This window comes from Teleopsis dalmanni, chromosome 1, assembly GCF_002237135.1.
Source record: "Teleopsis dalmanni isolate 2A chromosome 1, ASM223713v2, whole genome shotgun sequence".
In the NCBI taxonomy this organism is placed as follows: Eukaryota; Metazoa; Arthropoda; class Insecta; order Diptera; family Diopsidae; genus Teleopsis; species Teleopsis dalmanni.
The window spans coordinates 124,255,181-124,270,171 of record NC_051846.1 but is presented as its reverse complement, the minus strand read 5'-3'; the positions used below and the strand labels follow the sequence as shown (position 1 = coordinate 124,270,171).

The window sequence follows — 14,991 nt, the reverse complement described above, 5'->3', positions numbered from 1 at the left end:
TTCTTTTATGGACAAACACTGTATTGATTAAAAATATATTTTCTTTAATTAACCAGGTATAAACAAACTACCGACGGAGAAAACAAACTACAATTTCAATTACACCGGCACTGATTTTGCACAGCAGCATTAAAATTCTATTTCCACATTTATTAAATCACTCACTTATATTTTGACACATATTGTTTTGATATTTATTTTAATTATAAATATATTTTTATATTTTGTTTTTATATTTTGTTTTTAAAAAAAAAAAATAGAAACGCGAAGTAATCAAAACGTAATCGCGGCGAAAACAAAGGCAGGCGAAAAAAAGTGCGCAAAAATGCAAATAACACGAAGTACACGACAATACACAAAATACACAAGAAAGACACGAAAAGCACAAAAAGTCAACACGAACAACGAAGTTTACCGGTGCGCTACACCGAAAAGCTCCGGTAAATTCGGTATATAAGAACGCGCATTTTACAGAACGAGGAACTTGTCTCTTGGAGCTCAAGCGATTTACAAGTTCACTGGTCAATTCGATCAAAACTAGATTACAGGCTACTTCAGTCTAATTGGTCAATTCGATCAAAAATAGGAAACTGGTCAATTCGATCAAAACTAGATTACAGGCTACTTCAGTCTAACTGGTCAATTCGATCAAAATAGGAAACTGGTCAATTCGATCAAAACTAGATTACAGGCTACTTCAGTCTAACTGGTCAATTCGATCAAAGTAGGAAACTGATTTCATTTAATTTTCTCTTTTCCGTTAATTATTATTTTGATCATTCAGCCCACAGACAAATTGCTTGACACAAAACATCCGCAAGGAGAGAAGGAACCCAGGAGAGAACGCGGTCCTGTCAGGAACCTCCTCAACGTTAGAGTCAACCACGGAAGCCTGTACGACGGTTCCATAAAATCATGCCTATATTTACCCTGAAGACACAAACATCAGAAACGAACGTCGGAGTTACCAAGAATTACTATTTTTTTCTTAAATGTCTATAACCATTGTTTTTTTTATATATATATGGAATAAATAAAATTGGTAAATTATTATAAAAATACGCTTTTATTTTGGTTCCTAAAAAAATTCAGTCCCAAAGATATAAATTCTATTATAACGAACCTGGACAACCGCTTTGCTACTCCAGCAAAACGTAACGAACGGAAAAAGGTCGTTACAATTGGCGCCCGAGCAGGGACTGAGTTTCAGAGGGACTGTAACATTTATCGCAAAAATACCAGGACAAAACCACATTGGTAAATATTAAACTCGATTATCGAAAGGAAATCAATTATGTCTATAGAGCATAAAACAAGGGTCGACATTGGCGACCAAGAACTTCGAAGACCTACCACGCCGAGTAAATCCTGGTTGTACAACTTACGAAAAGATGAATTAATCCACTACTTGTCCGAAATGCAACTAGAAACGAGTGGATCCGTAGAGGAATTACGAAAAAGACTAGCAGCATACATCGACAAAGAAGATTATGATATGGTCCGGAGAGAAATGCTATGGGACCTTGCGCGTAAACATACAAAAACAATACCGATCACACAAGAACTAAATAACGACGTACAAATAACAATTCCACCTGTTACACAAACTATAGAACAAGTCCGGAAATGGTCTGTCAAATATGACGGAGGCAAAGACCCGCTGATGTTCATCGAACGAGTCGAGGAGTTGGTGGAAGCCCATGGATTAAACATTAACACAATACCACGTACCATACCAGAACTTTTGAAGGATAAAGCATTAAATTGGTATAGAAGTAATAACAGCCAGTGGAAATTATGGACCGCTTTCAAAACTGACTTTCTCAAGTTCTTTCTACCGGCAAGATACTTTGAGAAGTTAGAAGATGAAATCCGGGCCCGCCGTCAGAGGTCACGGGAAACATTCAAAGACTATGTTGTAGCAATCCAAATTCTAATGCGACACGCAGATATAGGAGCCGTTGCTCAACTAGAACGAATTTATCGAAATGCACATCCGGACTACCAGCTTTATATCCGACGACGAGACTTCGAAACATTGGGAGAACTAATCGACATGGCTGGTGATTACGAAGCTATACGGGGAGAACAAAAGAAAACCGGACCTCCAAGGCTAAGAGAGGAAAGAAAGAGGACAACAGGTAGAAGCGACGTTGGATACTGGAGCGTCCCGAAGTTTTATAAGTCAACCACTAGCCAGCAAGATGAACGCAAATGTGCAGCGCAATCTACTACCTACGCGTATACGCATGGCAGATGGCAGCGTGAAATATGTCAACACTGGCATTGCAGCTAACATTCAGTTGGGACATGAAACTGTGAAAGGCGACCTTTTCATATTACCAGAAAGCACGGATTCTTTGATCCTCGGGCTAGATTTTTTAAAAGCCATGAATACAACAATCTCAGTAGGGGGACTCACTCTCAAACTAAGTGAAACCAAGACAAGGACGTACCCAAACATATCAGCTCAAGTATTCCTTACTAAACAAGAGGAGCTAAAGATGGCAGATGATTTGGAAACCAAGTTTAAGCGCACAGCCGCACGTGTGCAGCAACAACTAAAAAAATTAGAAAAGAACAAACCACGCAGCCTTTACTTACCAATCGCCATGGAACAAACAGCCAAACGAGATAAAAACAAGCTACGCAAAAACCAACCTGGTAAGAAAGAGCAAACCATGGAAGATGTCCAAATACAACCAACAATAAGACCGTCAGACCGGAAAATGTTGCCGAAAGCCATTGGGTGGCGATGTAAAAAAACCCACCAGAACAACAGTGACACACAATCACACCGAGATCCAACACGTGCTCCAGCAGCCTCGACAACAGTAAAAATAGATAATGATGACCAGGATGTACTACAGTGTACATGGAACGATGTGGTTGATGAACAAAATCGATCGCCACCAACACCCGTGATTGACGAGTTATACAGTGAGTTATTAAAGAATGCAGCCGAATCGCAACCATCAGTAGCAGATACAGTCAGAAAATTTGTGGACAAATATCCACCAGAGGTGAACCAAGCTATTTGCGATGCCCGCAGAAAACGTGGTGCAGGTAAAAGAATTAATTTCCAGCGTGTCGTCGAAGGCAAGGCGTACCAAGTGAAAATCAGTCGGAAAGGCGTAATAAAGGTTTGGGTGAAATAAAATGCGACAACAAAATTTTAATCTTCCGAAGAGGGGAGAGAATGTAAAGGCTGAAATTCCATAAAGCAATTTCAACCATACATGTACTTATATACAAATCTGACGTCAGACCGTCAGCATAAAATCAACACCAGCACTATATCAGACAATATAAGTAACCAACTCACCCTCCAAAATATTACATCGAAAATACCTGAAAAATAAGAAATTTATTAATATATATTTGGTCACTTAATTGTACAGACATTACCTGTGATCCACTAGCCTGATGAGCCGCGGGCATTGATCCGTAAACTGCACAAACCTAAAGAAGAAGCAATGAACAAAAGTGAATTTTATAAATGAATTTGGAATTGTATTTACATATTTTAATTTAAAACATACGTTGAACATTTACTAAACAATAAACAATACATTTATTTAATAAACATAGATCTTTTGCACTATTAATTAATAAACATGAATTACTAACATTGAAAACACTCACTGTTTACGTTTTTTTACAACATAAAAATAAAATAGAGAAAGGAAACATTTATTTAAAAAAACGTAAGATATAACACATCAAAAAAAACCCACTTCTGCTATAAATACTTTGGTTGGGTTATTTTTCTTTTATGGACAAACACTGTATTGATTAAAAATATATTTTCTTTAATTAACCAGGTATAAACAAACTACCGACGGAGAAAACAAACTACAATTTCAATTACACCGGCACTGATTTTGCACAGCAGCATTAAAATTCTATTTCCACATTTATTAAATCACTCACTTATATTTTGACACATATTGTTTTGATATTTATTTTAATTATAAATATATTTTTATATTTTGTTTTTATATTTTGTTTTAAAAAAAAATAGAAACGCGAAGTAATCAAAACGTAATCGCGGCGAAAACAAAGGCAGGCGAAGAAAAGTGCGCAAAAATGCAAATAACACGAAGTACACGACAATACACAAAATACACAAGAAAGACACGAAAAGCACAAAAAGTCAACACGAACAACGAAGTTTACCGGTACGCTACAGCGAAAAGCTCCGGTAAATTCGGTATATTAGAACGCGCATTTTACAGAACGAGGAACTTGTCTCTTGGAGCTCAAGCGATTTACAAGTTCACTGGTCAATTCGATCAAAACTAGATTACAGGCTACTTCAGTCTAACTGGTCAATTCGATCAAAAATAGGAAACTGGTCAATTCGATCAAAACTAGATTACAGGCTACTTCAGTCTAACTGGTCAATTCGATCAAAATAGGAAACTGGTCAATTCGATCAAAACTAGATTACAGGCTACTTCAGTCTAACTGGTCAATTCGATCAAAGTAGGAAACTGATTTCATTTAATTTTCTCTTTTCTGTTAATTATTATTTTGATCATTCAGCCCACAGACAAATTGCTTGACACAAAACATCCGCAAGGAGAGAAGGAACCCAGGAGAGAACGCGGTCCTGTCAGGAACCTCCTCAACGTCAGAGTCAACCACGGAAGCCTGTACGACGATTCCATAAAATCATGCCTATATTTACCCTGAAGACACAAACATCAGAAACGAACGTCGGAGTTACCAAGAATTACTATTTTTTTTCTTAAATGTCTATAACCATTGTTTAATTTTATATATATACTAGAATAAATAAAATTGGTAAATTATTATAAAAATACACTTTTATTTTGGTTCCTAAAAAATTCAGTCCCGAAGATATAAATTCTATTATAACGAACCTGGACAACCGCTTTGCTACTCCAGCAAAACGTAACGAACGGAAAAAGGTCGTTACAGGTATTAACATGTTGTTAATGTAGGCCGTTTTTGTCAGATGCTTAGAGTAAATTGGAACGAATTTTCCTTAATACTCTCACAAATAAACTCCAGCGCGGAGTTCACTAATTCACATTCAATTCAATAATTCCCGCTCGATCTTCAACTTGCTATTGTTTTATATCGTTTGGGTTCATCAGGCGAAAATGCGGCTATTCGTAAAGTGACTACATTATTTGGTGTTGGAGATGGGGAAACAATTTATAAGACAACACGTCGAGTTTTTCGCTCCATATTGGAGCTGAAAATCAAATTTCTAACGTGGCCAGATGTAGCTGAACGACAAGATATAGTGAAGAAAACCTATCTTGAGCATCCACATTGCATTGGATATATTGACGGTACTGTAAGGATGGAAATTTTAACTAATTTCCAACCTACATACAATCACTGTGGAGTTAATATCTACGATGAAAACTGGTTAATTTTTATTGTAAATTTAAAACGTAAACAACTTACCATAAACCCACCCCCGCATGCACGTAATTGCACCAAATGAACAAACCTAAGATTACATTGAAAATGCAAGTAATATAAAATATATTTAAACAAATAAATAATACACTCACCTTTAATATTTGTAATATTTATTTAATATAAATATTTAATAATAATAAATATTTATAAATAAATAAATTTATTAATAAATAATAAATCACAAACACCGGCATAAACACGTTTGTAAACAAAACAAGAAATGTCAAAGCGTGAAAGCTTTGGTTGAACTAAATACAAAGCACTGCGAATTTAAGAACACACGAAAACACAAAGCACAGAAATTACACCCAGGCGAACAACAGCAGCAAAAGACAACAAGTATCAAAAATACCAACGGCAAATGTACCGATGCGCTACAGGAAAAGCTTCGGTCATTTGAGTATAAATAAACGCGCATTGTACAAGCAAGGGCACTTGTTGGGAAACTCTCAAAGGTAGTAATACGTCTTTGCGAAACAAGTCAGTAGAACTATAGTGTCAAGGTAGTATATACGTCTTGACAAGTAGATTGTATATGTAGTCTTATATGTAAATCAAGCCAAGGTAGTCATGATACATCTTGACTAGTAGGATTTTCTGTAGGTTTGAGTTAGGGCAGTAATACGTCCTAACATTAATGAATGCAAACCAAGGCTGTAACCCAGCATAACACTTTTAATCTCCAGTTAACGACGTCTTCTGACAAAACACCAAGATTAGCACAAGTAGTGTCGTCTGACAGCAACATTTCAGGCACATGGAAACAATAATCGGAACAATCATCGAAGCACAATTATTCCAAATAATCGTAGTCATCAAATTAGCAAACCATATTATATTATAATTATATTAGATTGTAAAACCTTATTTTATTTTAAATTCTCCTAAATAAATAATTGAATTACTACATCACATTGTCTTTGACTTTCAAAATAAAAATTCTATTGCAACGACCCCTGGACGACGGCTGAGTATACCTCAGCATCATCAGCGACAGAAAGTGTGTCGTTACAATTGGCGCCCGAGCAGGGACCTGGTTGGTCAATCTCAGAAGTCAAGACAATAATAGGAGAATATAGATTTTAATTCAAGGAATATCAAACCGCTAATCATATCAAGGAATCATGGCGGCAAGGACCTAATTGGTCAATCACTGAAGTCAAGACTATAACGAGAGGGAAAATTTAAGAACCAGATAAGGGAGATATAATTAACGAATGTTGCAAGAGGAACAATGTCGTCGGGATCAAGTAAAATACCCGAGAAGGACAAACGTTCTATAAATCCTCCAGTGAACTCATACCTTCAAATAGTGGAACAAGTGCAGAAATGGTCCTGTAGATATGAAGGTGGCAAGGATCCATTGGGTTTTATCGAACACGTAGAAGAACTAGCGGACATGTACAGTATTGATGTAAACTCAATTCCCCGCACGATGCCCTTGCTTCTCGAGAATAAAGCGCTGACATGGTATCGCAACAACAATTGTCGTTGGCAGCTCTGGACAAGTTTCAAGTTTGATTTTTTGAAGTACTTTATATCCTCCAGATACATTGATAAACTAGAGAACGAGGTACGATTACGTCTTCAAAAACCAAAAGAAAGTTTTAGAGATTATTTAATTGATATCAAAACTCTAATGCGACGAGCCTGTATTATTCAAGAGTCGCAACTGGAACGTATATATCGCAATATGAGCATTGATTACCAAAAGTACGTCAGACGAAGAGATTTCGAAACTTTAGATGAATTAATAATAGTAGTTGGTGACTTCGAAGCACTTCGAACAGAGCAGAACAAAGCAAATCAAAGCCATGGACAAGAAACGAATATCAGGCAGTTGGTAGTTGAAGTTGAGCAAGCAATTCCATTGCATGATACTATGATGCAAGCGCAACCTAGGAAAATACCGAAGAATGTTACACATAGTTTAAAATTCGAGTCACATGTCCAACGAAAGAAGCAGAGCAAACAGGAGCAGAATCAGTCCAACCTACGTACAACAAAGCGAAACATGCAGGATCGAAATTATATAGTACAGCATCCGATACCACTACAAGAAATTTCACAAACGCCATGTAAATGTCCCATACCTCCACAACAAGAATTGCAGCGAATTATGTCGATTAAAGAAAATCCAGAAGTATTTTATCCAACCCGAGTTATACCAGAACAAGTTCAAGTGTATGAAATACAACCACAGCAAGATCCACAACTTGTTACGCCTATCAAAGAAAATAATCAAGGACTTCGTAAACATCGAATTTTTAATACATATTCTACACAAGATCAAGAAAACCTACAACGGCAAATACAAGATGTACAACAATCACGAGAGCTGCAGGTCCACGAAGAACATCCGATTACATCCTCAACAGAATTGGTAGAAACCTCATCAGAATCCGTACCTCATGAATCAACGCCCACAGAAACTTCGCTAATTCCACGACAGCAGGTACAAGATATCCTACCACAACAAGGTCAACAAAACGATATAATCATGGAAACTACTGCAAGACAAGCTCAGATAATTCAAGAAACACAAAGTATCAGTAAATCATCGCAGCAACTATTACCAATTACACAAGAAATTTTGGTGAAAGGCACCATGCATCAAGAACAACTACTGCAGTCACATCTAGAGAAAGTTGGTTCTTCTCATGTGAATAAAAAAGTAAACAGATTATTAAATCAAGTCGGAAAATATTGTCTTATACCCCAGGAACAATCCAGTTCGCAAAATCAGCAACGACAAGTGAAAGGGCGAAGTAAACTTCAACAGGATTACGATCAGAATACTACAGACCAAGACAAATTCTATAAAATATTCAAAAGTCCAAAGAAACGGAACAGAAACCATGCTAACAGGTAGCGCGTCCCGTCATAGTTCACTTTCCCGAAGAAGGAGGGAAATGTAAGGATGGAAATTTTAACTAATTTCCAACCTACATACAATCACTGTGGAGTTAATATCTACGATGAAAACTGGTTAATTTTTATTGTAAATTTAAAACGTAAACAACTTACCATAAACCCACCCCCGCATGCACGTAATTGCACCAAATGAACAAACCTAAGATTACATTGAAAATGCAAGTAATATAAAATATATTTAAACAAATAAATAATACACTCACCTTTAATATTTGTAATATTTATTTAATATAAATATTTAATAATAATAAATATTTATAAATAAATAAATTTATTAATAAATAATAAATCACAAACACCGGCATAAACACGTTTGTAAACAAAACAAGAAATGTCAAAGCGTGAAAGCTTTGGTTGAACTAAATACAAAGCACGGCGAATTTAAGAACACACGAAAACACAAAGCACAGAAATTACACCCAGGCGAACAACAGCAGCAAAAGACAAGTATCAAAAATACCAACGGCAAATGTACCGATGCGCTACAGGAAAAGCTTCGGTCATTTGAGTATAAATAAACGCGCATTGTACAAGCAAGGGCACTTGTTGGGAAACTCTCAAAGGTAGTAATACGTCTTTGCGAAACAAGTCAGTAGAACTATAGTGTCAAGGTAGTATATACGTCTTGACAAGTAGATTGTATATGTAGTCTTATATGTAAATCAAGCCAAGGTAGTCATGATACATCTTGACTAGTAGGATTTTCTGTAGGTTTGAGTTAGGGCAGTAATACGTCCTAACATTAATGAATGCAAACCAAGGCTGTAACCCAGCATAACACTTTTAATCTCCAGTTAACGACGTCTTCTGACAAAACACCAAGATTAGCACAAGTAGTGTCGTCTGACAGCAACATTTCAGGCACATGGAAACAATAATCGGAACAATCATCGAAGCACAATTATTCCAAATAATCGTAGTCATCAAATTAGCAAACCATATTATATTATAATTATATTAGATTGTAAAACCTTATTTTATTTTAAATTCTCCTAAATAAATAATTGAATTACTACATCACATTGTCTTTGACTTTCAAAATAAAAATTCTATTGCAACGACCCCTGGACGACGGCTGAGTATACCTCAGCATCATCAGCGACAGAAAGTGTGTCGTTACAGTACTGAAATAAAACTTGCCGAAGCACCAGTGGTTAACTATACATCCTATTTTTCAAAAAATAGAGTGTATTCAATAAAATCACAAGTCGTATGTGTCTATCAGCTGAAGATTCGACATGTCGCAGTTGGTCACTTTGGAAGTCCATATGATGCTCGCATGTTTCGTACAAGCGATCTCTGCATTCAAGAAAATTTTTTATTTTCTTCAAAACAATGGTTAGCAGGCGATTCTGCTTATCCATTACTTAAAACTCTTATAACTCCGTTTCGGTCAAACTTCCAACAGCTTGACTACCACAAACGTAAAACTTTTAACTTACGCCATAGCAGATTTCGTGAAAGGATTGACCATTGTTTTGGACTTCTGAAGGAACGCTTCGGTAGTCTTAAGGAGTTAAGAATCCGTATTCAGAATGATACGAGTCATAATTTTTGTTCAAATTGGTTCCTTGTTTGTTGCATATTGCACAACATTTTGCGACCTTCATGTGATGATACGCAACACGTGGATTATGTACATGACAACGATGAAGAATCTGATGAGCTTAAGCAGAATGAAGCTAGTCAGAGAACCAATGATGGAGCTTCGAAGCCCAAATTTTTGTATAATTTAATGTTCAGCAATCAATAATTTTCGAGTACAAATATATAAAACATACATATATGTATATGTATTTAATATATAATTAAGAAGTCAATTGCAACATTACTTTTTTCCAGTAGGTTTATTGCAAGACAATAATAATGTATAAAACGTAATATATATATTAATATATTAGTTTTTTATATATATACCGGGCTTAGGTCGTTTATTTAACACATAGGTTTATAAAAATGTTTTTTTAAAACAATTAAAAAATTTTTACACTTTTTTCCAATTGTGTTAAATGTTTAAATTTATTTAATTTTTATACAAAAATTATATTAATACAATTATTTCGGTCTACATCGTAGACCATCTTCAGTGTATATAAAAGATTACATATTTAATTATATGTAAATAAACATATAAACATACAATCAAAACAAAAAACCAAAAATGACAAACATTGTTGTCTCTTTCAATGTTTGACATTTTTAACATTTAAATTTATTTGAACAAAAGCAAAACGTTAATTTAAAAAAAAAAAAAAACAATAAAATTTAAAATTAAAATCAAAAATAAATATACGAAAATATTTTTTAATTGGTAACAATTGGAAATTAATTGGAAAATATTTTTAAATATCGGTCATAATACCAATTTATTATATTAATATATGTAATAATAATATAATATAAAAATAATTAGGTTAATAAAAATGTAACTAATTCTTAATTTATCATTGTTATTTGCTATATTTCTTATCGAGGGGGTAGTGGGGCTTTGCGCAGCAGAACGCACGACTTTCGGTGCAGAGCTGGATGATGTGTTGTCTGCAGACGATTCAATAAAATAAACTTCGTCGCCTAGCGCAGAACTAGCTGGTGACTGTGACAATGTGTCCGTACATATCACAAGCGGCTGAAAATTAGACATGCGTCCAAACACTTCATTCAATAGTTCAAAATGTGGACAAATTTTCGTATATTAATGGCCACATCGTTTTAAATCATTGAACGAAACGCATGTATATAGCATAGCCATAGATTAACATATCTCGAAATTTTACTAACCGTCAATTCAAATTTAAAAATGAGAAGCAACAGCTGATTTCTGCCATTTCTGTTTTGTTGCAAGCAAACATACATAGGTTTTAGTATTGAAAGATTGCACGCAATTGCACGAAATTTTGTGCTTGTATTTTGTTGTTGTTATTTGCATTCTCGTACAATCAGTGCATTTCGTGCACCTTGCAATTAGTTTGCAAGAGAGAGTGAATACCCCTAATAAATCGTAAAACGTATGCGATAGTTCTTTCTAGTTTCGATATTTTTGATATTTTCTCTATCCAATCGCTCAAAAAATTATTACCTGAAATTAAAGTCGTGATAATTGTTGACATTCCATTTAACTTTTCATCATTTGGCCATTCTTCCATTGGTTTTACTAACCACGCAGGCCCACGACACCATAGCATGTAATCTTTTAATTTCTTTGCACAGATTCCTCTAGATGCTACATCAGCTGGATTATCTTATGATCTTATATGAAGCCATTCAGTTTCTGGAATTAAATTTTTAATTTCTGTTGCTCGAGTTCTTACAAATTTCTCTTTGTTTTTCGGTTCTCTTAGCCACCATAACGTGATTGCAGAATCGCTCCAACAATAAGTTTATGGATTTGTGCTTAAAAATTTAATTATTTTACTCATGTTTTGCTAATAAATGAGCTTTACATAGTTTTTGCTTGGTGAACAAGAATGTTCATTAACAATCTTTATGTCCCTTACCACTGGTGGGGGGAAACAATAAAAGATTGGTGAGACGTTGATTTACTTTCAAAAACTGATTTTATTTAAATTGATTTGTTCTTTTATACAAAATAAAATGCAACCGTAATTGCAAAACATACAATAAATAAAATAGCTTATTACTTAATTCGCACAAATTGCTTAATAAGCAATAGTTGCGAATGCTTTACTTATGACCCAATTTTTACTTTTTGTTGATTCGTCAACCAAGAAATTAAGCAACAGGTGTGAGCGATTAACTCATGACCTAGTTCTTAATTTTTTGCTGATTCGTCAACATTATGCCGGCTCTGCGTTGGTATTACGAGTTGGTCTAGATTTGGTAGCCTCAGCAGGTTGTTGTTTATGTGCAAGACCAAGCGACATCGTAAGTGGACGGTGATGTATGATTATTGGCTGATGTTGATGGTATTCTCGGTTTAATATAACACATGTAATATAATACTCCAACGGATATGATTATTATCATAGCTGTAGCCCCGATGACCCATTTCTTCCAATATTGATGAGTCATTATTGTTTTCCAAGATATTTCGTTGACTTGGTCCATGTTGTCTTGAGCATCCCTTGCGGAGTACAAAAGCATAGTTGATAAATCTTGCACCAATGGGATAACGGTTTCATTTGTAATTTTATGCATTCTACTGTCAGGTATTGAAATGTTTTGCATGCTGATTGGTTTAACGTGGTGTGTGATTGATTGAAATTCTTTCATCATTCTTCCTTCCAGTTGAATAGTCTTAGAATGTATTACACAATCTGGAGAGATATGAATGATTCCCGTTGATAAGAACGCGTTTGTTCTTATTAAATTACAAATTGTTGTATCAACCAAGTATGATAAGAACTTGTTTGTTCTTATTTGAGCCGCAAATAGTTATATCAAGCTTCCAACACGCACATGAACGTGTTGGATGATATATTTTAGTATTTTGTTTAACTGGTCGAAAACTGCCGAGCACATAAACTCGTAGGTTGCCTTATTGTTCTGTTTGAAAATGAATACTCCAATTATTTTGTACGTATTTTAATCTTTATTTATTTTTATTAATTTTAGACATGTGTTGTTAATTTTAGACATGTGTTGTTACCCGATTCACGATTCAAAACCAAAAAGGAAGTCTTTTAGCTTAAACCCAACACAGAAGCTGCTCTCATGTCCCTAATCAAGCTTAAAGCTTACTACATTCTCCTTTTGTTGCCAAACAGCTGATTAATAGTGTTTGACAACGTTAAGTAGATGAAGTCTTTTATGTAGATATGACAACCAAGATTTTACTTTAAGGAGATTTAACATCCTCCCCCGCGTTGAATTATTTGAATAATTTAACTAAAAGTACGATAAAATGCATGCCTGCAATTGATATGGCATAACTGCACCTTAATTTTAAATAAACAAGTTGATCTAGGTCATGAGAGCTTGTTTCTGTGTTGTTTTTTTTGCTTGTTTACATCTTAAATTGCACATGATTTTCAACTGTCAAAATAGAAGCATTAGAAAGCATTGTTAACATTTTTTGTTATTAAGTTTAAGAACAATTAAAAGTTTCATATGTGAATTTTAATAATTTCAATTAGTTACAATTAATTTATTGGTTAGTAATTCAAAAATTTTGAATGTATTTATAAAATTTAAATTTAAATTTATAAGTGAATTTAAGCCATAGTAAATATTACGTTGATGACTCATAGACTGAAGTACATCGCTGGACGCCTCATCAGATAACTGTGTACTTATATTATTTAAAAATTTTACATCATGTTTTGTCTTCCCCAGATTTTTGGTGTGAGATCAGCAGTTGCTCGATCGTTTGGATACCTTCGAATTGCGTCCGAAATGATTGATACTACTAACCGATGAATTTGGTACCTGTATAGGCCTTTTTGATGCTGTCACTTGTTGCTTTGTTGCTTCTTTTGGTTGTATTGGTGGTATCTTGTCATCTTCACTGTCGTTGGTTTCAGAAAAAAGTGGAGCCAAATTATGTATGGCACGTCTCACAATACCTGATGCTGTTTTAACATCGACCACACGTACCATTCCGTCAGTACCCTTATGTATATTGGTTACTCGACCCAATGCCCACTGAAGAGGAGGTAAATTTCCATCCTTCATGATGACTAAAGTGTTTTCTTGCAAATTTTTGGATTCTTCTCGCCATTTACGTCGGTATTGTAGCTCATTTAGATATTCAGAGTTCCACCGTCTCCAGAATTCATGTTTTATGTGGGACACCAATTTCCACCTCGTTAGTAATGATGTCTTTAAATTTGTTGTGGTTGTACTTGCTGGTGCTGTAAGAGCTTCACCAATTAGAAAGTGGCCTGGCGTAAGTGCTTCAAAGTCATTTGGATCATTCGACATTGGAGTAATCGGTCTTGAATTTAAAATCGCCTCTATTTCAATAACAACTGTTTCTAACTCTTCGTACGTTAAGGATTCTGTGGCAACGCTGCGCACAAGTAAATGTTTCGCCGACTTCACTGCTGCTTCCCAGAGTCCTCCGAAGTGAGGCGTACGAGGAGGAATGAAGTTAAATTTAATACCTTTTTTGCTGCACGCTCTTTCAATTACTTCTCCTGATTTTTTTGAGTAAATTAGTTCTACTAGTTCATTCAGTTTGTTATTGGCTCCAACAAAATTAGTTGCATTGTCACAAAATAGATTTTGGCAATGCCCACGCCTCGCAACAAAACGTTTAACTGATCCAATAAATGCGTCGGTAGTTAGGTCACTTACCAGCTCCAAATGTACTGCCTTGGTGCCAAAACAACAGAAAACAGCAATATATGCCTTGTGCGGTCGCTTTCCTCTTACTTTGTAGTGTACCCAAATTGGTCCACAAAAATCGACTCCTGTGTTAAGAAATGGTCTAGTTGGATGGACTCGAGCATGTGGAAGATTTCCCATGATTTGATTGAAAGTTACAGGTCTACACCTTGTACAACGAATACAGTGTTGCACGATGGACCGTGCCATTACCTTCCCCTTGATCGGCCAAAATTTTTGCCGTGTCGCTGCCAATAATGCTTGGCCACCGCAATGCATGTTTTCTTCGTGAATTTTCTTCATTAATAG

General features: G+C 35.3%; 1 protein-coding gene across 1 annotated transcript; it reads right to left on the bottom strand.

Moving 5' to 3' along the window:
- Positions 1-13,704: 13,704 nt before the first annotated feature.
- LOC119665912 lies at positions 13,705-14,961 on the bottom strand. The gene has a single exon (XM_038075172.1). It carries the CDS (start codon positions 14,959-14,961, stop codon positions 13,705-13,707), a length of 1,257 nt encoding a protein of 418 aa, XP_037931100.1.
- Between the last annotated feature and the right edge of the window lie 30 nt (positions 14,962-14,991).